Source organism: Nannospalax galili, unplaced genomic scaffold, assembly GCF_000622305.1.
Source record: "Nannospalax galili isolate Female #2095 unplaced genomic scaffold, S.galili_v1.0 scaffold563, whole genome shotgun sequence".
NCBI lineage: Eukaryota > Metazoa > Chordata > Mammalia > Rodentia > Spalacidae > Nannospalax > Nannospalax galili.
The window spans coordinates 1,829,430-1,853,546 of NW_008350459.1; the positions used below are offsets into that span (position 1 = coordinate 1,829,430).

The window sequence follows — 24,117 nt, forward strand, 5'->3', positions numbered from 1 at the left end:
TTTGACTCACTTTCCTTTTTCTTAAGACCCAGTATTGCTATATAGGCCAGGCTGGCCTTGAACTTGCACTCCTCCTGCCTCTGCCTCTGAAGTCCTGGGATCACGGGTATGCAGTACCGCATCTAGCTAAAATCTTTCTTTATTATCACTTCTTGTAATTCTTGATAATCGTCAAATGAAATAAAGACTCCTTTACCCCTCTTTGCCTACTCACAGGGCACTACTATGGGTGGTTACACGGCTATTCCCAAAGGGATGTAAACAACATGGCACATATTTTATGCCTTGGAACACCAACTACCAGTCAGCTACTTTCATCGTGAAATACACAGTTCTTATTTGGAGCTATGAATCACCTCAAATTTCTTTAGTTCTTCCTTGGCAACCGTATAGAGCACCCCAGAAGAGCTGGGGAATGCAGCTGTCCTTTCTGAAACCGTCAGCCAGTCTTCAAAACGAGAATAGTCATCCAGAAACTTCTGCCACAATCGCCATGTCTCTTCAATTCTAAGGCAGAAGGCAGGAGAACAAATCCTCATTATTAAGACTGCTGCTGTTCAGAATTCTATCTGATGCCTGTAACAGGATTAAGGGTGCCCAAACAAGCAACTGCTGTGTTGAACAGTAACTGTGCTTTGAGCTAAACTGACTGGAGAGAAAGACAGACAACTGTTGGAGCTAAAATAAAACAGCTGTTTTTTTTTACATGTCCTGCAGCTCTGGCTTTAGAATTAGTCAGATTGAATATGATAAGTGCATAATGTGAACAGCCCTGGAGGTCTGCGAGGAAGGTTAGAAACCCAACATGTAGCGTGCTCAGGCCAGTACTCCCCTGAAATAAAACTGAAGTTGGAAAATTCTAAGACCAACATCAAAGTCACACTAACAAAAGTCAGAGGGACAAACATTAAGCTTTCAAGACTGGCTGGACAGCGCAGAGATTTTTGTTTTAGGTCACTATGATAATTTTGTAAACATGAGTTTTTGCCACCTTCATGTTCAAAGAACTTGAAGGTAAAAGTATCCCTTATGGGGCTAGAGAGATGGCTCAGCAGTTAAGAGCACTGGCTACTCTTGCAGAGGTCCCAGATTCGATTCTCAGCACCCACATGGTGGCTAATAACCTTTCATAACTCCAGTTCCAGGGGATCCAACACCCTCTTTTGACTCCCACTGGCATTGAGCAACATGGGTGCACTTACACACATGCAGGCAAAATACTCATACACATAAAATAATAAATAAAATCTTTTTAAAAGTATTCTTAAGATTTAACAAAAATAGCATAGAAAGTAAAGGTTTCATTTTCATTTTCATACACATGTATCATTATGATTTCTTTTCAGTGCTCTCCAGTGCCCTTCCATTTCCCTCCCGACTCTTGCCGGCCCCCTCCTCCTCTGACTACTTCTTCCAGCTTTCGAGTCACAAACATCCCATCACGCTCTTGCTCCCGCTTCCCTTCTCTGTCCCCTTTTCCTAGTTCCTTTCTACTTCCATGTCCTATGTGTACTATGTATGTTATATAAGCACTTCCATCTAGATTTCATATATGAGAGAAAACATGAAATATTTGTCTTTTTGAGCCTGGCTTATTTCACTTAACATGATGAAGCATGAAATTATTATTCAATTTAGTAAAAGAATGCTACCTTTTCCCAACTATAAATCTATTTTCATATTTGGCAAGGGCATATTTAAAATTTTACATGTGATATTTAAACTGTCAGCTCTGATATAACTTGGCTAATTATACTTATAAATTACATTTGTGCATACTTGTATTTCCAACTACATGTACATAGAAGCAAATCTCTGAAGTGAAGCCTGTTCTGGGAATTTCTAAACAAAGGGAAATAGCGAATAACAGATACTCTAAAAGAATGATTGTTCTGTCTTTCTGGTCTTTCCTCTCCCCTGACTGAACATCCCAGCTCACTTGAGCCTTCTTTCCATGGACATTGCACAGATGTTCCTCCACCGCCGGTCCAGGTTTCGTGTGGCCTGCTGGATGGAGTCACACTCGGCATCCGTGGCGCAGGCATCACAGTCATGCAGCAGGACCTCACACAAGTTGAGGACAGAGGCGACACCTGTGCTGTGTTTCTCGATGTCTCTCTGAAGCTCCTGTGGGGGAAGGCAGCATGCCTTATTTTAAAAATCTGTGGTATATGTAGATAGAACCTACAGCCCTACAGCCAGATTTATCGACTGATAAGTGCTTAGGCCACATCTTGACAAATATTTCACTTCTTCAATGAAAGACATTGGCGGAGCCTCATCTGTGACATCCAGGAAGCTCAAAGGTACAGCAAGAGAAGAAGGGCATTGAAATACTTCGTCTACATGAGAAATGCCAAAATATAAACTGAAGAGGGAAAATGAATGGTACTACAGGCTGGAGAGATGGCTCAGTGGGAAAGTGCTTGTTGTGTGAATGTGAGAAACTGGGTTTGTAGCCCCAGAGCCCCTGTAAAACCAGGCATGGCAGTACGTGCTCCTACACCAGGATGGGAGGCAGAGACATGAAAATCTCCAGAAGCTTGAGAGCCAGCTAGCGTGGTGTACACAGTGAGGAACAAGGGCTCCTGTTTCAGAGTAGATGGTGAGGACCAACGTGAAGATGTGCAGGTTCCTTCGCATGTACACTACAGTATATGTATGCCTACACACACACACAGATACATCACTTCTATTACAAACAACTGACTGATTGGTCAATCAATTCATATGCACCTGTGAATAGATTCTACTTAAAAACTGAGATTTAAGCTTCATAGCAACTGCTCTAAGTAATGCCATCTCTATCAAGAGGTACCACAGTTCAAGGGACCTAGGTTTTCTTTCTTGAATTATATCATCATTACCTTTCTCGGAGTACAATTTAAAATGTGGGACAGAAATATAAAGTTTATGATAAAAGCAGGAAACTGAATTTTTCCAACTCTGACATACGCACTTTTCATGTTAGCTGCAAAGACCGCAAATAAAAAAAAAATCCATTACTTTCTCTCCTGAGCTTTACCATATTTTAGATCCAGATTGTTCCCCAAAAGACCCATAAATTAAAGGCCTGGCCTGCAGCACTATTGGGAGATTAGAGGAAGCCCTGGCAGGCAGAACGTTGGTAAGGAAGTCAGGTCACTGGGGGCACGTCCTGCAAAAAGATATTGGGACCCCAGCTCCATCCTATTCCTTTTCTGTATCCTGGCTGCTAAGAGGTAAGCAGGTGTCCTGTGGCACACTCTTAAGTTTCATTGCACTGTGCTGCCATGGGCCAAAGCAACAGGGTCTTGTGACCAAAGCCATCAGTCAAATTAAAGCTTTTCTTCTTAAAAGTAGAGGGTTTCATTAATTTTTCACAGTGATGGAGAGCTAGCCAACACAGGCTTTAACAGCTCAATTTGCTCACACTATTCTATTGTTAAAAGTGAGCTCTTCAGGTGCTGTGTTTGCCCTCTCTTCTCTTCATCAATATCCTTAAATGATTTCCATTTAAACAAAAGTAGTTTTTGAACTTACCCCATTTTTCTGCTACTCTAATAATTGCACAAGTTACTCAGATACCTAAAGTTTGTGTTCTTGCACTTTGTCTTCCTTTTCTCTTATGACACCATTTTACAATCTGTGAAAAGACTGACTCATTGTCAAATATAATAATTTTTTAAGTCTTGGAACTTTTATAAACTAGACCCAAGAAAATAAATTCTATTAAAATATTAGTAAGTAATCTTTTCAAATCTGTACTGTTACCTCTTTGTGGAAGAGTGTATCAGAAGGTTGCTAACCTAAAAAGATATGAACTATGACAGAAATTAATGTAATATTTGCCAACATATACACATAAGGACACTTCTGTAGATGAGACAGCTAAATAAATTCAAGGTTTTGGTGCAAGGATATGTATTTGGAAGTAGTGTTAGGTACCTAAACATAATCCACACATTTAAAACATGGCATTTGATGCAATTTTCCCCAAATATTGTGAAAGTTTGTGAAATAGAAAAACAATCATAAAGCTTGAGTGATTTTATGATCATATGTAAGTACCTAAAATGGGGTAGATTTTAGTGTTGGTTTTAAGCTTGATGGGTGATGGGTTCTTGAATTATTGTCTTGAATCTAGTTTTTCATATATAGAACAGAGAAATTTGGCAAAAATATTTCCTAAATTCACCTTAAGTCTATGTAAATTATTGTTCCACACAAGTAAGACTGAAGACTTAAGAACATTGGCAAGAGAAACAGAAAAACTACACACGGAAACAGAAGAAGATGCATTTCTTAACAACTTTTGTGTGTGTGGTGTTGTTGTTTTGGGTTTTTGAGACAGGGTCTCGCTGTAGCCCTAGCTGAACTGGAACTCACTATATAGACCAGGCTGGCCTCCATCTCACAGAGATCCACATGCCTCACAGAGATCTGACTGCCTCAGTCTCCTGATATGCCCAATATGCATTTCTTAACAATTTAATCTCTCCAATGAAATGTCTGTCAGAATTTTCTTGCTTAGAGACAGGTAACTTTTAAAAATCTTTTACAACATAAATCTCAAATGGTTCAATTTTTGTAGACCTGGTTCTCAAACTTTTTTACAAATTATAGCAAATCTAAAATGATTGAAATAAAAGATAGAGGGTCCAGGAAGGTGGCTTGCTGAGCAAACCTAATGACCTGACTTCAATCCTGGGAACCTGTACAAAGGTGGAGGGACAGAACACACTCTGCAGAGTTGTCCTCTGACCTCTATACACACATACACTGTGGCACATGTGCACGCCCATACACAGGTTATATACACAACAATGATAACTTTTTAAAAATTAGCCAGGCATGGTGGCACATGTCTTTAATTCTAGCACTTGGGAGGCAGAGGCAGGAGGATCTCTGTGAGACCGAGGCCAGCCTGGTCTACATAGCAAGTTCTAGGCCAGCTGGGGTAACAGAGAGACCCTGTCTCAAAAAAATAAATAAAATGTACTAAATATTTATTCTGTGCTAGATAATGTGCTCAGAGATCTTTTTATAGTCACACTTTATGGTATGAATTCTGATCATCAACCATCAATAGACAAGGAATCTGAGGGCGGAAGTGGATAATTACTTTGCTCCCAGTAATACAGTTTTCAAACGGCAATTTAAAACTGAATTGAAAAGCTATACATACATATATTAAAAAATAGGATTTACAAGAAAGGTTCTAATAAAGGAGGGCTCTTTCCAGCCAGGAGTATTCACCTCCACCCCTTATAGCTCTTTCTTCTGACGATTCACTTTGATATTTCTAAGTATCGTACTTACGGCCACTTCATTGTTCCATTTTGGACACTGACTCTTCTGCAGTAGGGAATGAGCTTCATGGTCACTGGGCTCACAACACAATTTAGAGTAGGAGCAAGAGTCGCTGCTTTCATGATTACACATATTCCATATTTTCCACATTTGAGCAACAAACCATGCTATGGCTGTATTTAATTTTTTATGTCTCTCTTTGCTTTTCTGGAGTTGGTAACCGTCTCTCCCTCAGATTTATATTGCTGGATTCTGCCATCTCTCCTTCCAGGATTGTTAAGTCCAATGGGAGATTCAATTCCACTGTCTTCCTGCTCCAAAACTCCCTTATGAAGCCCTTGAAACCCAGCTCTAACCAGGACAGTGCTCCCTGGGCTGGGAAGCTGTCATCAGGGACCATCTCCACCTTAACCCTGAGAGTTACCTTTCAAAGAATTATCTTTAACATGTATGAGCTATGTGCATCTTAATAGGCTAGGTGTGTTATTTTAGTACACACATGGTACACATTGATCAAATCCCATTTCCCAACATCTAGTAATCTCTAATTAATACTCAAGTCTACTTTTAACTTCCACATATGAGAGAATATTCAGTATTTATCTGTCTCTGGTACATTTTACTTACTATAATGTGCTCCAATTCAGTCCATTATTCTGCACATAACAGGACTGGATTGCATTTTTTATAGTTTAATAACACTCCAATTTTCTTTCTCCCATGCTGCATATTATTTTTCCCACTGCTTTAGTCATTAGGATATGTAACCTACCTTTTATTAACTCCATGAAAATGGACGGATAGGTGGTAAAATTCTGTATATTAAACAGGAGGTTCTCCAGTTATATATTATAAATGATTTTCTCAGACTTTAGAGGGCAAAGGGCTACTGTTTCCTAATATCCAGTGATGTTTGGGAGATGTTGGGCTTTTCTCCACTCTGGAAACATCATATAATAGATCTGTTCATCTCTATGTTCTGAAACAGTGTTATGCAAAACTCCAAGATGGTTTAGTTTGTTTTAAAATTTCCTGGGAATTTATGCCAGAGCTTTATGATCTGGAAGCATATGCTTTTCCTTAAATATTTTTTAAAAAACTCCCTTTTATTTATTATTTTTATTTTATGTGTATGCGTGTATTGCCTGCATGTAGGTAAGTGAACCCGTGTTGTGCGATGCCCGGGGAGGACAGAAGAGGCTGTTGGATCCCCTGGAACGGGAGTTACAAACAGTTGTTAGCTGCCATGTGGGTGCTGGGATTCAAACCCGGGTCTTCTGCAAGAACATTCAGTGTTCTTAACCGTTGAGCTATGTCTCCAGCCCCCCCTTTGGGAGTTTTTGTACCACTACTTTAATCATTTCTTTCTCTACATTTAAAAAATATTTTGCTAGGACGGGCATGGTGGCACATGTCTTTAATCCCAGCACTCGGGAGGCAGAAGAAGGCAGATCTCTGTGATTTCAAGGCCAGCCTGGTCTATATAGTGAGTTCCAGGGGCTACAGGGAGACCCTGTCTCAAAAAGACCAAATATATACACACACACACATTTATGTTTTGGTGACATTTTTATCAAATAATTTCATTGGATTTTGAAACTTCTATATTACCCTTTAATTTTATTGTATTTATCTTCTATTTTTTATCTTTTTATTTTACATTGTGGGAGATAAGATCAATTCTGATGTTCTTTTCTGAAAAAGCAATAGTACCTGTTTTTGAATGTAAAAACCTCTCATTTTGCTAAATTTTTAAAACCTTCCTTTATAATGCATATATTTACTTTTATTCTTCCTTCCCCCCCCCTTTCTTATTTATTTTGTTCTATTCCTTAATGGTAGAAACTTTCTTAAATTGTGTAGAGTTTTGCTGTCTACACAGGGTTAAGAACGAATCAAACTCTTCTTAATGCTATCAATTATCACCCCCCCACACACACCATAATGCTATCAACTATCACCCCCCACACACACCATCACCACATTCTGGGGGAGAATTTGGGGAGCTTCAAGCCAGCCGTGACCGTCCTAATACGATCATCAAAGCCTCAAATATCATATCCTTCAGAGAACACTAATTTTATAAAGGTATAAAACTGCTAAAGAACAGAAATAAATCCAACACCGACAGAACCACACCCAACACCTATTCTAATTAGTACAAATTAGCTGTAAAAATGAAATAAGTATGTTAACTATCTTGTAGGATTTGAAAAAGTTTTTTTTTGTTTTTAAGTCAAGCAATTTGACTACAGCGGTGTATTGTAACAGAAGAAACCAAAGTCTGGGTGGAATTCTCGAAGACAACTGAAGACAGAGTCTAATTACTTACTACGAATAAACAAGGGGCTAAGAAGTAAAAACTCCTTTTCCTTGCATTTTTAGGGACATCCTGTGCTATGCTGAGTTACATGTTTTATCAGCATTAGATGTGCTTCCCTTACTGTGTTCATAAAGGTAAATTACTGTATGTGCTCTGAAGACCACACAGTCCTTCTCATAGAACAAACAGCTTCTACTCTAAAAACTGTAAATGTACATTGCGATTTTTCTCTAAACAGTCTCCATGGAAGTAAAAGGGGCTTCCTAAGTCTACAGTGCTGGGTTGTGACCACAAGTAAGTGAACAATCTGATGATCTTTGTATATCCCTTTGCCACTGTAGCCTACTCCTCGGAGGATCAACGATGCTAACTCTGTCCTTGGATGCTAACTCTATGCTAGCACAGACAGCTTTCTAACAGTCAGCTCTGCAGAGATACCAAACCCACTTGTCACCACCACTCTCTGACACAAAGCTTCTCCCTCCCCATCAATCCTGCCTCACATCCTCCTAAACTTTCATTGGAAGTCAACCTCTCATACCCATGCCCATCCCCGTTATCCTGGACAAGAGGAGCGATGCTCCCTGGCTCAACAATCTGCTTTCAGTTGTTTGTAGTTTTACCTGCTGTTCATTAAGCTTTCTCTGTATTTCTTCTGAGTTACAGGAGTCATAGACTATGGTCTTGGCCAGCTCTGACTCGATGTGGGCCAGCCAAGTCCTCAGACTGCTCATATTTTTATCCAGCTGCTGTACGGCCACCAGGGTCTCCTTCAGCTTCTTCACCCTGTGGTCAGAGAAGGGGAAGCATCCAGAATTAAGATGGTGAGAAATCAGCTCCTGTTGCCCTTATGTGCAGAAATGAATGCTGGGTTTAAAGTCAAATTGCCCTGGTTCATCCTGGCTCAGTCACTCACTGGCTGTGTGATTTTGAGACTATCTATGTCTATTTCATGATCCATAAAAGGGGGTTTATAGTCTACACAAGAACTTGGGAAGTTGTAGGGCACTCAATACAGGGGAAACATCCAACAAATATTCACAAGTATTATACATAATACAGCTATAACAGTATAAATTTGACAGCAACCCCATGGTTGTCACAGAAATTATTTCTACAAATGACACAACTTACACTCCTAGGAGGAGGAATAGCTGGGTAAAACTTTTTTTTTTTTCTTTTTGAGACAGGGTCTCCCTGTAGTCCCAGCTGACCTGAACTCACTATGTAGCGCAGGCTGGCCTTGACCTCACAGCAATCCACCTGCCTCTGCCTCCTGAGTGCTGGGACTAAACGTGTGCACCACCATACATCTGACAGACAGGCTCTAACAGATTACATAGTTACAGGTCTGGCATTGACCAAGCATTCTTTTGTCCTAGAGGGTTTATTTCAGCACCTTTAGGATAGATGCTTAGCAAAACAGCCAGAACATATGAGATTAAAGCATCAGTGAGATGGCACATGCATTTGATCAACTTGGGCTTCACCCATGATAGTTCACGTTGATGATAACGGAGGACCAGTTGAACTGTAAGCAACAGGAAGAGAGCTGAGGTCTAAAACCATCTGTTCTTCTGCTTTCAGCCCTGATTTAGTGCAGCACTCACTATGCAGGATGCTTTGAGGAAAACTTTCCTATTTCTGCTCCCCCCAGGAAGCAGGAAAACATGTTTTCTTTAAGACTATTATTTATCTAGCAACCATGTGTCATGCATGACATGCTAGGAAGTCAAATATTATGAAATGTACAATTTAACTCAAAATATATATAAACAACAAAATATGACACAGTGCGGTAACAAAGAGTGAACCAAGTCTGGTTATATGAGTAAGTGGTGGCTAAATCTATCTGGCCACGTTCAGTGACTGCTTCAACTGTTTATTCATCTACCACTTGTATCTATGTCCATTGCTTCTGCAGACATTCATCATGTTAAGACATGGCCCATGGGATGGAATACAATGACTCCATTTTTGTCAAGGAGCGTAGACTGTGGCAAAAGAAACGTGAAGATATAACGTCTGAGCTGCATCTCAAGATATGGATACAAGCCATGAATAGCGCTTTTGGTCTAGGAAACAGAGAAGCAGAGATGCTAAAGACAAAACGGTGTTAACAGTGTCCCTGAGACAGTGAGTGGAGAGAATAAATGGAAGCGGGTGAGCAATGAGGACAGTGGGAGAAAAGAAGGCCGGGTGGGCTGAGGTGTGGTTTTATGGATCCTTTAAGCATGTGATCATGGATTTAGGTGCTGTTTTAAGAATAATAGGAAATTTTGAAGAGTTATTATCAGAGAAATGATGTGAAAAATTTTGACTTTTTTTTTTAAAGGAAAGAAGAAGACAAAGACAATATAGCATAGACTGATGACAGGATGTTCAAGAAAGAATACTGGTCAACGTGAACAGGTCACTTGCACCAGATTTTACTTGGTTTTATTCATGTTGATTCAGATTCCTGTACCCCAGACCTACTGAGTCTGAACCTCTAGAGATCAGGCTAGAGGATTAGCATTTTAAACAAATCTGATTATTACATATGCCAGCATTTGAAAATCTCTGCTCTGTCAGCACTACACACACACACACACACACACACACACACACAGTATGGCGAGGCCTAAAGAGAAGATCTGAGGTTCGGATCATCAGAAGCTCTCTGCAGACCCTGAATGAGTCACTCAGGCCTGGGGCAACAAACAAGACACATTTAGGCTATAAGATGCTTATGGTAAGGAAATGTAATTAATTACTTGAAAAAAGCAGGCAATATGACACGGAGTTGCTGGAATAATCTGTCTTTAAGACACTGAGTTTTTGTTTGGTGAGTTGCACACAGTTCCTTACTTGAAATGACCTTGTAATGTGCTTAGATGTAGAGGAAGAAGCCAAATACAGAAGGAAAAGGGAAGGGGAAAGCGGATGATGAAGAAAGGATGTAAAGCAGGTGAGGGTCCAGGGTGCGAGACCGAAGAGAGATAAATCAGTTCTGAAAACCGTTTCTACGTGGGGAGAGAATGAGCAGGAGTTTGGGACAGGTACAGACTGTGCATCTCAACTTTATGACCATCACGTAACAGCAAGTGTTGATTAGGAGTCCCTGCTGAGGGCCTGGGCTGGCTGCGTATGCTGAGATTGCTCTACCAAGCAGGTTGACAGTAATAATGAACAAGTGACCAGTGATGTTTGCTACAACTCTTCCTTAACATTCATTCAGTTCTACCTCTAGACCATGAGACCTCCTTGTGGTTCAGGAAATATGAACATCTCACTGGCACTGCTCTTAATACAGGTAAACAAATAAGTAAAATGTTTCCATGTCAACTTGGCCTCATTGAAGAGTTATCGTCTTAAAAAAATGTCAAGAGCAACAAGATATTTAAGACTATGGAAAGGTAATAAATTTAAAAGCGGATCTTCAATAGAATATTCTCAGTGATTCACACAGTACAAGCAGAGTCATCAGGTTTTCCCCATCATTATGATGCTAAATAAGTAGTTCTCCTTTCAACCCACGTGCTCCAGCTCCCTGCTCTTTCTACCCCTCCCCAGATGATTCTGCTGTGCTTATCTGATCGGAAGCTATTGCTTTGACAAAATATCTTGTCAAGTATTCTGAATGTATCAATTTATTTTTCATTCCTTAAAATCGATACCATCACTTCTACAATCAGTTTCCATAAATCAGTGTGTCTCTCCCAAATGAAACTTTAGTTCTGATGACACAACCCTGTCTTCTTCTTGTGGGTTTTCTCAGAGCACTGTCACACAAGTGCTTTCAAAGGGGTTGTCACCATGATCAGCTATTTATAATAGTCCCCAAATCCATATTTGATTCAATAAAGTAATAGCAATACCTATATATAACAACATTTTAGGGTTTTAAAAATTTTAAATTTAATTTTTGAGAATTTCATACATCTTGATCATATTTAGACCCCTTAACATTTACGTTTTTAAAAGCTGTGAGTTATCTTGGAATATTCATGGGGAAAATGTATATTTGTGTACATTTTTAGGTACAGATGTACATTGCTGATTCATTCTACTGATAACAAGTGAAAACGTGTTTTTTTTTAACATGACTCAGAATTTCACTCAAGGTAAGAATTCTTTGATTTGTTTTACGAGTATAAATTGCACTTAGTCCTCTTGGGAATTTCCTGGCACTGTGCTTGAATACTGGGATATTTCCAAGAACTTTTATATACCATCCATCCACATTTTCTTTCATTCACAAGACAAATTCACATGGGTAGTTAATGAATGACACTTTTAGAAGGGCAGCTGGTGCAGATGTCAGAGAGCGCACTCTGCAGTGGTCACGGCATGGACATGGAATTTAACATAGTGCCCTGACTACCAGTGGTCCCACTGGGCAGGACTGAGAAAGCTGGCGACACCAAGATGTCCTTCCGGAAGGTTCCCTGGAGGAGTGTCTTCTCCCCCACGTGACCAACTCCCACTGCTTTGGAGTGAGGTTTGATCGCAGCCTCATCATGTCATTAGGGTTCCCCAGAGGCTGCAGCGTTTGCTTTCTCCCTGTTCTTATTTGAAGTTCCTGACAGGAGCTGGGCCCAAGCTGGCCTTCTCCATGGTTAGCTCTTCAGAAAGCTGGAACTATGAATACCTCCATTTGGATTTTAACCTTCCCATGCCTTATTCAGCTCTGTGTTTTATATGAAACTGGGCATTATTTAAATGCCTGCTAAGTACTAATTAGTATTCTAAGTAAAATACTTTTAATTAACATTTTAACTTTCAAAACCTATTTAATATTTTCCCTTTAGATCCAACACTTTGAAATGGTCTAAAAGTCATTGGTTTTTATTATTATTCAAAGCTCATAAATGTATCAAAAGATCCAAAACACAAAGCGATATGAGTAAACGATATTTCATTGGACTACCCATAGCACCAAAATTAATGACAGGATTCGCGATCCTGTGACATACTGAATGAGTTTCAAGTCAGTGTGGTAGGTGTGTAATGTGTCAAGGGCATCGTGACACGGAAATGCTCATTCATATAGTCCATTAAGGACAACATCCTCTTTCAAACTAATATAAATTTAGTAAAGTCAATAAGGTGAACACTTCAGTGATTCTCCTTTGTCGTTTTTTAAAAAGTGTCTTTTACTATAAATAACATAGAACACTGAATGCATGTTAGGGGAGATGTGTACATGGAGAAATTGAACTGTAAAATCTCATATATTTACAATAGTTTATTAAATTTGATATTTGAAGTGACCATTCTTATGTAGAAGAAATGTATTATGTTACCCCCCCATTATTTCTTTAAAGGAAATCTTTTTTATACAGTGTCACAATATTTATTTATTTGTCATAAGAAAGTAAAAGGTTTAAACAATGTTCCATTTAGTACCATCCAGGATTATAATTGAAAATAGATAATTGTATATGATATATGTGTGTGGGTATTCTGTAAGCCTGAGAAATATGTAAGTCCATGCAGCTTGTGGGTGTTCTTTGAGTCCAAAGGATAGCTCAGACATTGACCTTTCTTGAGAGGGATTGTACTATTAAATTCAATTTTCAGGCATATTAATACTGTAACACACACACACATATATATATATATATGACATATATATAATTTAGTAGTTTCATAGCCCAAAACAAGATAGAATCCAGATTCCAAATATAGTAGAACCAAAAGTATTAGTTCTGTAAGCCTGACAAATATATAAGTCCATGCAGCTTGTGGGCGTTCTTTGAGTCCAAAGGGTATCTCCGACATTGACCTTTCTTGAGAGGGATTGTACTATTAAATTCAATTTTTAAGCATATTAATACTGTAACACATATATACACGTTTTTCTGTTTGTACACATATACCTATCTACCATATATATATATATATATGGGCCATGTATATAATTTAGTAGTTTCACAACCCAAAACAAGATAGAATCCAGATTCCAAATATAGTAGAACCAAAAGTATTATTAGGAAATCTTATCCATTTATGTGAATTTATTCAAGGAGTGATATAGTAAAAGAAAAGTGTTTTTAAATTCCTGCCATATTTTGAGTCCTAACCACTAGGACTGAATCCTAACCACTAGACCACTAGGAACACCATTGTTATTCTAAATAAAATAAACCACGAGTCAATATTTACATGATACAATAATAGCTAAATAAGTAAATAAACAAATAACTAAAATCATAAATGTTATTTACATATTATATAGGATTTGTATGCACGAACAGCCCAAAGTGACCAACAAACACAAGCAAAAGCAACTTTCTCTCAAATGCAAAATCCTCCAGGCCCCTGAAATAGGACTTTTGGTTAGTATAGAGACAGTTTTGGGCTGCAGAGCTGTGACCTGGCTACGGCTGAATTTCCATCGGAAGCCACACTTTAGATGGCAGATGGTGGGTTTGCTGCATCTTTTTTCTGAATCTCATTCCTGTCTCAGTCTCTACTGGAGCCATGCTCCTCACATGATGCATACAGTCCAGAGACAACTGAAATACCAAGTCATAATCACGTCCATTAACCTCCTGCACATGCCCAGTAGAGGAACAAGAAAACAAACTAACAAAGAACTCTACACCCATGGCCTACAGTCTCCCAACACCAGTCGTATCCATGTAACGTTGGCATGAACCAACCTGGATTAAAGTTCTCAGAATCTCTCCCATCAGCCCCACGTAACACTAAAGCTATGCCCAGTGGAAGACACTCGAGGGGATGCCTGCCTGGTGACGTCGCAGTCACAGTCTGGGAGATCTGCGTCCGCACTGCCGTCCTCTGCCATTCTCAGGGCACGCAAGTCCTCTGCCACCACCATGAATCTTCCACTTGCAAAAGTTAGACACTGAAGAGCAAAAGGCTCAATCCTTCCTGGGTGGGAAAAGAGTTTCTCCCCTTGTCAGTGTGTAGAACTATGAAAATGCCCGTGCTGGACAAATGGTTGGTAGTGTCTGTCTGTTAACATGACACTGAGCAGTGACAAGTTGTCATGTTTCTAAATAAAACCCACATTCATGAACATGTGCCAGGCTTGAGCTCCTGGAATGTAGGCCACGAGGGTAAGAAGGGGAAGAAGCTCAGTGTAATCTGCCAGGAGCAGGTCACAGGTCTAAAGAAAGGACAGCAGGAACAGGGTGGGCGGCAGGCGCTCTGCTGTTCTGCGAGCACAGTCAGTCTTTCCTGGGAGCTGTTGGCTGTACCGTGAAGGCTACTTGAAAAAAAGAAACTACCTGCCTGCCAACCAACCAACAAAACCTCCACAAGCCCAGCAGATCCCAGCAGCGAAGCGAAACAGCTTCCCTTTCTCTTTGGGTCAATCTGCCAGCTCAGTGGTGTGAGTAGGATGCTTAGGGGTTGTTTTGGAAGGTTGGGGGACTCTATGAGAAATCATTTCATCTTCCCATATAACTATTTGAGCATAGAAAATAATGGAGAAATATTCATTTCCACTTCATATATCCAAAACCTCTGCCCATTTAAAAATAATAATGTATCTTGAAACAGATGTATCTTTGCTCTGGAAATTGTTATTGAGTATGTTAAAGCTGTAATGAAATGCTTCTAAAAAATAAAAAAAATAATAATGTAAGGTGATCAAAAATAACATTATTTTAAGATAATAAAAACTATACCTATGTATTAATAAGATAATAATAAAAACCTATACCTTTGTTGGAAGTATTTCAGAACACGTTTCATTCTGTGAATTTGAAGAGCTTCATTTTTTTGTATAAAATATAAAAGAAATATTAAGATGCTCAAAGGTCTGGACTGGAAGGCAATTCAGTTGGTGCAGTGTTTGTCTAGCATGCATGAAGCCTTGAGTTTAATCCCTGGGATTGGATAAGCTGGGTGTGGTGGTGCATGCCTGTAACATCAGCACTGGGGAAAGTAGAGGTATCAGAAGTTTCTACCAGGGCATATGTAGTTCCTGGTAAGCTTGGGCTACATGCAACCTTGTCTTAGGAAAAAAAAAAATATCTGGGCTGGCAAGATGGCTTAGAGGGTGTAGGCACGTGCTGCCAAGCCTGAGGACCTGAGTTCAATCTGTGGAACTCGAATGGTAGGAGAGAACTCATCCCCTCAAATTGTTCTTTGACCTCCACACATGCCAAGTCACATGTACTTACACTGACATGCACCCCATTCCACACACACATAGAATAAATAAAAGTGTAATAAAAGTGTTTTTAAATCTAAATGTATACATCAGGTCACGTTCTGTTTGAATCTGTGTGAAAAAAGTATTGGAATATCGGAGAGTTATGAACAGGACTGAAGAGTGGAACTGAAGAGTGCAGCTGGTAGCTCACAGCTGAAGACAGGTGTGGAGGAAGTTCATCCCATCTGTGTACCAGTAAACAAGGAAACAGAAAGCAGATGTGATAGCCAAGCGTCTTCTGAGACAGGCTGAAAGGGACACTGGTTCCAATGGGGCTTTAAACTCCAGAGCAAGTTAGCAGTCAGCATGTGGTCTAGTCTAATTCTGAAGATGGCACTAAGAAATGGACAACATATGTACACAAAAATCTCCCACAGCCATGATACTAGTGCATGATGGGACACTACAGAAGTAGAAACATACGTGAGCATCTCAGTGACTATAGAGCAAAGCACGTGTGTCTCATACAATGGGCTCAAGTGTATCCATATGTCTTTGCGAAAGTTAAAAAAAAAAAAGATCTAGAAAAGTTCTCACCTGAGAAGCCACACAGAAACGATACACATAAACTTGACTTTGCAGAGAAAACATCACCTTCCTTTGTAATGTCAGCTTATAGCTGGACAGAAAGTAAGCTGGCTGCCTGCAATATATTGTTAAAGCTTATTTGAAATATTGCCAGCATAGCGTACCCACTTCTCCATACTGAGATGATGAGATTCATAAAGGAAATTTAACTATTTCAATGGGATTATGTGGATGTGCACATCAGTCTGAGTCAGAATCTGACAAAAATCATAATCCCCAGGGCATCGTCCCAGTGGAAGATCTCTGTAAATAAGGTATTTGTAGCACAAGAGTTTCAGTTTCAGCTTCTGAAATAAGATTTTATTATGATTCTAGTGACTGAGATGTTAGACTAAACGTCGCATTGGGATTCTAGACCACCATGCTTTTCAGCTGTTGAATAATTCCATCTGAAAAGGATGTGTTCATCCCTGTATGTCCCCTAGCACCGAGCTCACTCTTCACTAAACTTCTTTGCATGTTTGCATTCCTATCATAAACTTGTGGGGGAAAAGGACTCTATCATGGCCCTGGCATTCTCAAAGTCTGTGAGACTCTGTTACAGTGTAGTGACTTTGCAAACAAAGGGCTGGGAAATTAGATTGTCAAAATTATTAATGGAACCTAACTTCCATTTAGTTGAGTTCTCTCTATGCAGGCAATGGAAGTCACAAAGTTGGTGTGCAGGGGAGGCCAGGTGCTTCACGCAAAGCCTGCAGTTTGGTCCTTAGCACAGAGTGTTCAATGTATTGGCAAGTACAGGGTTGTTGATAAACATCAATTCCACTTTTGCTTATTTATCAATAAAATAAATTATATTCTTAACTTCCCAAATTAGATAGTCTTTCACGATTTCCTTATAGGGGAAAAAAGTAGTAGGACTTCAGAGAAATCAGTATATAAGGTCTAGTGAGATATTTTAACTAGTACAGTGCTTGCATGAGGAACTAGGTTTGATTCTCAGACCCTATGTGGAAAAAAAAAGAAAAAATAAAAAGGTCAAGAATGGTAGTGTAGGCCTGTAATCCCAGCACTGGGAGGAGGAAACAGGTGGATCCCTGGGGCTCACAGACCAGCCAGGCTAGCCTACTTGGTGAATTCCAGGCCAGTGAGAGGCCCTGTTTCAAAAATAAAACAAACGAACAAACAAAAACCAGAAACCACCCCAAAAGGTTCTGAACCAGAAGCATTTGCAACATTCCAACTCTCCTCATCACTGTAAAAAAGAGCATCTGCTTAAATATTCGTGAATCCATCCATTCATTCACTGAAATATTCATGGAGCCTAATCAGATACTATTATTATTTCTACTTTTATGTTTGTTTGCTTTGCAGGATTGAACCTAGGGCCTTTCTCTTGCTAGGCCCTGGGTTCTACCACTGAGCCACATCCCAGCCCAGGTGCCATTCCTGGGGGTTTTAGCTATGCAGTAAGTAAATGGATACAGTTTTCTTACAGCTCCTACATTCCAACACGAAGGAAGGAAGCATCCACGTTGTCACTTCCTGTGTTAACATGAAATGCCCCTCTGTAGCCTTCAATCATACCAGCATCTGTATTGTTGGCAAAGGGCCTCGGACACTGTTCCTTTCTGTCTGTCATCTTTTATTCACACTGCCTATCTACAAAATCAACAGGACACAATCTGTCTCTCCAACCCGAGGCATACACTTATACTTATCAGTACAGTTAAGTACAATATTACAATAATAAAGTAGTTTATTTTTACAAATAAGCACAGTGACTGAGGGATGTCAGGGGACACTAACTTGACTTGATAGGGCGGAACATAAATGACAGAATATACGAACCCAGCGGGGGGCAAGCTGTGGAAGGGTGCCAAAGGGAAGTAGGTATAAAGATGATTAAGATATTATGTATGAAATACAGAAAAATTCAATAAAATATACAAAAAAGGAGAAATGTGCAAGAGACAGAATGGAGAGCATAAATAAAGCAAATTGATTTAAAAAACAACCAAACAAAAAAAACCCAAATAGCCAGTGACAGTAACCAGCTTTCTTTCCATAGTCAACTAACTAAAAATATATAGGGATGTGGGAACTTTCTCTTTTGCTACTGCAGATAAAACACCCTCTATAAATATTGAGGGAGCAGGTGCTCTTTCTTCCCCATAGATGGTGGAGTTCCCACAAAGCCCTGGAACATCTCTTGTTTGGCTATGACTGGGGGACTTTAAAGTTAATGAGAGTATCATTTGTGGGAACAGCACAAGTATTCTCTAAACAGTAGGGAAGGCACAGGACGAGATCATGAGTTAATGGATTCCCTTTAGCGGAAGGGAGCGCGGGCTGAAAGGCTTTGACGCTCTGCATGCATGTGTCCTATTGAATCCAGTCCCTTTTACCTGGCTGCCATGAGATCCAGGAGGTGCTGCCACCGGTCATTGACCTTCCCCAGCTTGTATTCAATCTCAGAGGCTTTGCTTTCATGGCTGGCTTTGGCCAGTCGTTCTCCCATTTGTTGCAGTTGCATTTTGTTCTCAGGGGCAACAGCGATTTCCTCTTGATAATCCTGCATGATAAACAGCAATCCCAGAGGTCAGAAACCATACTCTTATTGCATTCATCCAACTCTTCTAGAAACAGACTAATTACAGTTTTCTACTGCTTACAAAGAGTTTGGGGATCAGGAACACCATGTGAGCATCAGGGCATGTGCAGAAGAATGAACAGTTCATCTTGCTTTAGGTAGACACGTGGGAGTTCAGATTCAATTTTGATAAGATGTTCTTGAATGAACTGGAAAGTACTTTCTCTTTACTTAAAATGGGTACCAGTTGGGTGTGATGGTGTATGATTTTTAATTTTAGCACTCCAGAGGTAGAAGCAGGATGATCAGGAGTTTAAGATCATCCTCAGCTACATAATGAGTTTGAGTCCAGCCTTGGCTACATGAGACCCTGCCTCAAATAAAATAAATAAATGAATAAATAAATAAATAAATAAATAAATAAATGTATGTTGATCTCATTGGAAGGGGGACTCCCTTAAGGGAGGAGGGTAGTAGAACATGTGAAAGTACAGAAGGAGAACACTGGAGTGGAAAGGTTTATGCACAGAGTGATACAGGAGGGATGATACAGGAAACAAGAGGTTGGAGGGAGGGTTCATCAAAATGAAGAGGGTATGTGAAAAAACATATGGAAGCCTACTATCTTATAACCAATAATGATATAATTACAAGAAAGAGTTTGAAGGGACCTCTGCATGGCTTGAGAAAGCTGCTCTTACAAGCTGAGGCTTAGTTTAGTAAACAAAACCCCAGAGCCAGGATGGGATACCATCTAATGAGTTGTTAGTCTAGGAGGCCTGTAAATCCAAACAGGCTCTTTCCATTCCTCTTGGTAGAAGCCAAGGCTTAGTTTAGTAAACAAAACCCCCAGAGCCAGGATGGGATACCATCTAATGAGTTGTTAGTCTAGGAAGCCTGTAAATCCAAACAGGCTCTTTCCATTCCTCTTGGTAGTCTACCAGGCTAGATGATAAGACCCTGCTGCTGAAGAAACCATGAACCTTGGTTGCTAGAACTGAGCTATAAAACTCCTCCCTGTACCTTAATTTCCATAATCCCAGAAGGTGGTACTCAGGCCCCTGCGGTAGCAAAGGCATCACCCAGCTGTGAGCCCTATGAACTACAAGAACAGCCAGACAAGATGTGTTAATTTCCCAATAGCAGCACCACTGTGATGGGGTTAACCAACTGCTCTCGGGTTAAATTTGAGGCCCACTTTACAGGATGGAATCCATCCCTGGTACTATAAACCTGGTCAAAACTCACACTGGGGAGATCATAGGTCTTAGGGGGGAAATGAATACTGTTTAGCTGAATTGTTATAGTGTCAAACTTCCTTTATGTTCATACCATAGACAACCGCTACTCTCAGCCCTAATCAGAGGAGGCTCCCTTTAAGTGACAGTGGTGAGTGCAGTGACTCACGACTGTACAGGTGCTGAGGAGGTTACAGACAAGTGCTCAGCCCTATACAAGACACTTATACCACCCCTTCTAAGACCTGGAGAACATTACAGAAGAGGGGTCAGAAATAATGTAAGAAAGAAATAATGTAAGCTCCAGAAGGCAGGGAAAAGACTGTGAAATGTCATCCTCTGGGAAAGACACTGACATTGCATCCACAAACTCACAGTAGCTGTGGATGTGTGTCCTGGGCCTGCTACCGTCAGACATGGATGGAGGAAGGGCTCAGGGGCTCAACCCATTGCTGCTGAACTATTTGATATTGATAGATTCACAGAGAGAAAAAGTCATAGCCTTCAGTTGTATATCCACTAGTGAACCCACTAGGTTCCAAGGGATAGTTCCACTCCAATGCTCAACAGATGGCCATGGTTAAAACTTAATGGGTCACAAAACAAAACTGAAAGTCATGAATCTGGGAAAGAGACTGTTAGGGTGTGTGTGAGGAGGGTGATGGGGTTGGGAGGGAGAAACAAGATGGTAAGGAGAGAAGAACCAAAATTCATCATATACATGTATGAAATTGTGAGAAAACAAAATTCATCAGTAAAAAACGTTGTGGCTCCATGGGGTGGCTCAGTGGCAGATTGCTTGTCTACCTCTAGTAAGCACCTGAGTCTAATTTCTATCATTACAAAAACAAAACAAACAAAATATAATAAAAGTATATGTAGAGAGACATAAAAGACCTAACTTGAAGGAGTTAACACTGGGGAATTATACCCCAGTGCTACAGTCACTAACTTGTTGATTTATGTTTAGAATTAGTCCTCATAAAAGTAGCTGAAAATAGGTTTATAAGATGCTTGTACACACATGCACATGGCTATGCAATCAACATATACATGTATTTGTAAATGTACATGCATATTTATGTCAATCACATTAGTTACGAGGCCCTTACATATATTAAAACTTATGTCTATCATGTTACTTGTGCAGAATGTTTTGGGGTCCTTTATCTTAGAGAAATTTTCTCCATGACACCATTTTTTTGAGGATTTCATACATAACTATTGTCATTGCCTTGTTTCTATCCTTCGCAGTTCCCCACCCACTCTTACGCTGTCCCCCTAGCTCTCTTAATTTCCCGACCTCTTCTTTATCTTTGTGTATACATACTTTCATAAACAGATGCACACATACGCACACATCTAATGCACTGAATTCATTTAGTGGTGCTCATGTATACTTGTGTTCAGGTCTATCCATTGGGAATTAGATAACCTCTCAGGGAATTAGTCCCTGGAGAAAACTGATTCTCCCTCCCTCAGCAGTCATTGAATGCCTGCAGCTCTTCATCATGAGGTGGGACCTCCTGACATTCCTCCCATCCACCTGGGCTTGTCGGCTGGTTTTGTCACTATGCAGGTCTCACTAGGCTACCACACTGTGGAGATTTCACTGCTGCAGCTTCTTCATCATGTATGACACCAACATTTTGGAACATATAATCACAAATTAGCTCTCAAGAAAAACATTCATTTCAACATGTCAGTGGGTCTCGCACCTTCTTGGTTCATTCAGTCAGTTAGCTCCTCTTAAAGACTGGTTAAAGACAGCAGGCTCCATGTGGTCTATTTGCAAAGGACACGGACTAACCCAAAAGACAATCTTTCCTACCCCAAGTGACCTTCTTAATCACTCTTGCCATAGTCAGTGATGGGATCCAGTTTTTAGGATCAGTCTTTTCATTACAGGTTAACGCACCTGTCATGCAGAAAATATTATCTCAGCAATATAATACATGATGGTCAGGAGGATTGCTCTACAAGACAAGCACAAGCAGAAGGAACAGAGTTTGCGCCCCCAACACCCATGCAAACGGCATGTAGGAGTGGCAGCTGGCTGGTGATCCCTGAGCCAAGGAGGAAGAAACAGCGGATCCCTGGAGCAAACTGGATGGCTGGACTAGACAAATCGGCAAGTTCTGGGTTCAAGTGTGATACTCTGCCTCAATATGGATGGAGAGCAATTGAGGAGAACACCTGATGTCAACCTCTAGCTTCCACAAGTGTATGCACATGTGTGCCCATACATAGGCAAACACGCATACACACATGCATGCACACCAAACATACACATGCAAACAATAAAATAGAATTCAAAAAGAAAAATAATAAATGAACATAAGTTTTATATGAGCATGGATATTTTAGCCACAGGTTTTACATGAGCATGGATACTTTAGCCCTCTCTTCCTCTAAAGTTGGGCTACTATAAGCCACTTCCAGAGCAAAAGAGCCTGAAAGGAACAGAGTCAGCACAACTTCACTCCATCTCTGGCTGCAGGCCTGTATGAGCTCAGTGCTTGCCTCTCCTGCCTACCTGCCTCTTTATGGTATTTTAACTTAATGGGATTCAAAGACCAAAAAACTAGGTGCATTTATTAATAATTTTAACATTTCATCACAAATTTGAGATGATTTTATGAGAAACGTTTATTTCAAAAGAATTATGCTAAGTTTTAAAATGCTTTTACAGTACAATTGTCTTCTTAGGTTTTCCTTTAAATTAAACTGTTCATGTCAATGCTGGGAGACACTAATTTTTCACTTCAAGTAATTTGTTGATTGTTTTTTCCTATGCTGTCAGAATTACTGAGCTCTTCTTAGTCAGTTTTCACCTTTACAAAACAGGCAACACTTTTAGTTTTATAACTTATTTTATACACAAAGTAGTAGAGATAAAGCTTATTTTAAAGCTTATTTAGTTTTTCTTTTCTTTTTGATTTTTTTTCTTTCGCAGTCTTGGGAACTGAACTTAGGGCTGCATGCATACTGGGAAAATACTGTGCTACTGAGCTATGTTCCCAGTACCTCAAAACTTCCTCCTTTTACTTTTTACTTTTTCTTTTGAGACAGGATCTTACTGTGTTGCCCAGGCAAACCCTGAACTCACTTTGTAGCCTAGCCATGGCTTGAACTTGTGATTCTTCTGCCTCAGGCTCACAAGTAGATGATTACAGGCCCGTACCACCACCAGGCCCACCTGCTCAAAGAGTATTTCTAACATTGTACCAAATAATGTAACAAAATGATCCACATGAAAAGCTAAGGTTTTATTAATTAAAAAAAAATACCTACTGCTGGGCGTGGTGGTGCACGCCTTTAATCCCAGCACTCGGGAGGCAGAGGCAGGCAGATTTCTGTGAGTTTGAGGCCAGCCAGGTCTGCATAGCAAGTTCCAGGCCAGCTAGGGCTACAGGGAGACCCGTCTCAAAACAAAAAACAAAAAACCCCAAACCCTACTTATGTGTGTGTGTGTGTGTGTGTGTGTGTGTGTGTATTGCCTGCATGTATTTAAATGTACCCATGCCATGCAGTACCCATGGAGATCAGAAAAAGGCATCTGATTGCTCTGGAACTGGAGTTATTGACGGCTGTAAGCTGCCATGTGGGTGCTGGGAATCAAACCCAAGTCCTCTGCAAGAGCAGTCAGTGCTCTTAACCGAGCCATCTTTTCAGGCACAAGTTTTATGAAGTTTTAAGTTATGGTTGTATTTTGTCTCAGAAAAATTTTTCCACCGTTTCTAAGATACACATTCTGAATTTCATAATGAAAAACAATGAGAATTTAGACACAGCTAACCAAGACTTATTCTTCAGCAAATTTATTCTAACAGCTAGTATATCAGTCATGCCTACAGCAATATTTTTTGATATCCAGAAACCAGCACACTGCTACTGTTAGTAGATACTAAGGTGAAATCTGTGTCATCTTGGTCCAAGTATTAAGTTTTTTTTAAATTATTTATTTAAT

The 24,117-nt window shown here is 40.0% G+C and overlaps 1 protein-coding gene across 1 annotated transcript in view; it reads right to left on the reverse strand.

The window, feature by feature from the left end:
* The window catches only part of LOC103745759 (nesprin-1-like), a gene marked incomplete in the record, with an annotated part of 95,465 nt that overhangs the window by 33,216 nt on the left and 38,132 nt on the right, over positions 1-24,117 (reverse strand). Inside the window, 4 exon segments of the mRNA XM_029570753.1 lie at positions 357-507; positions 1,940-2,127; positions 8,239-8,401; positions 18,725-18,891. Coding sequence (XP_029426613.1) covers positions 357-507; positions 1,940-2,127; positions 8,239-8,401; positions 18,725-18,891 — 669 coding nt within the window.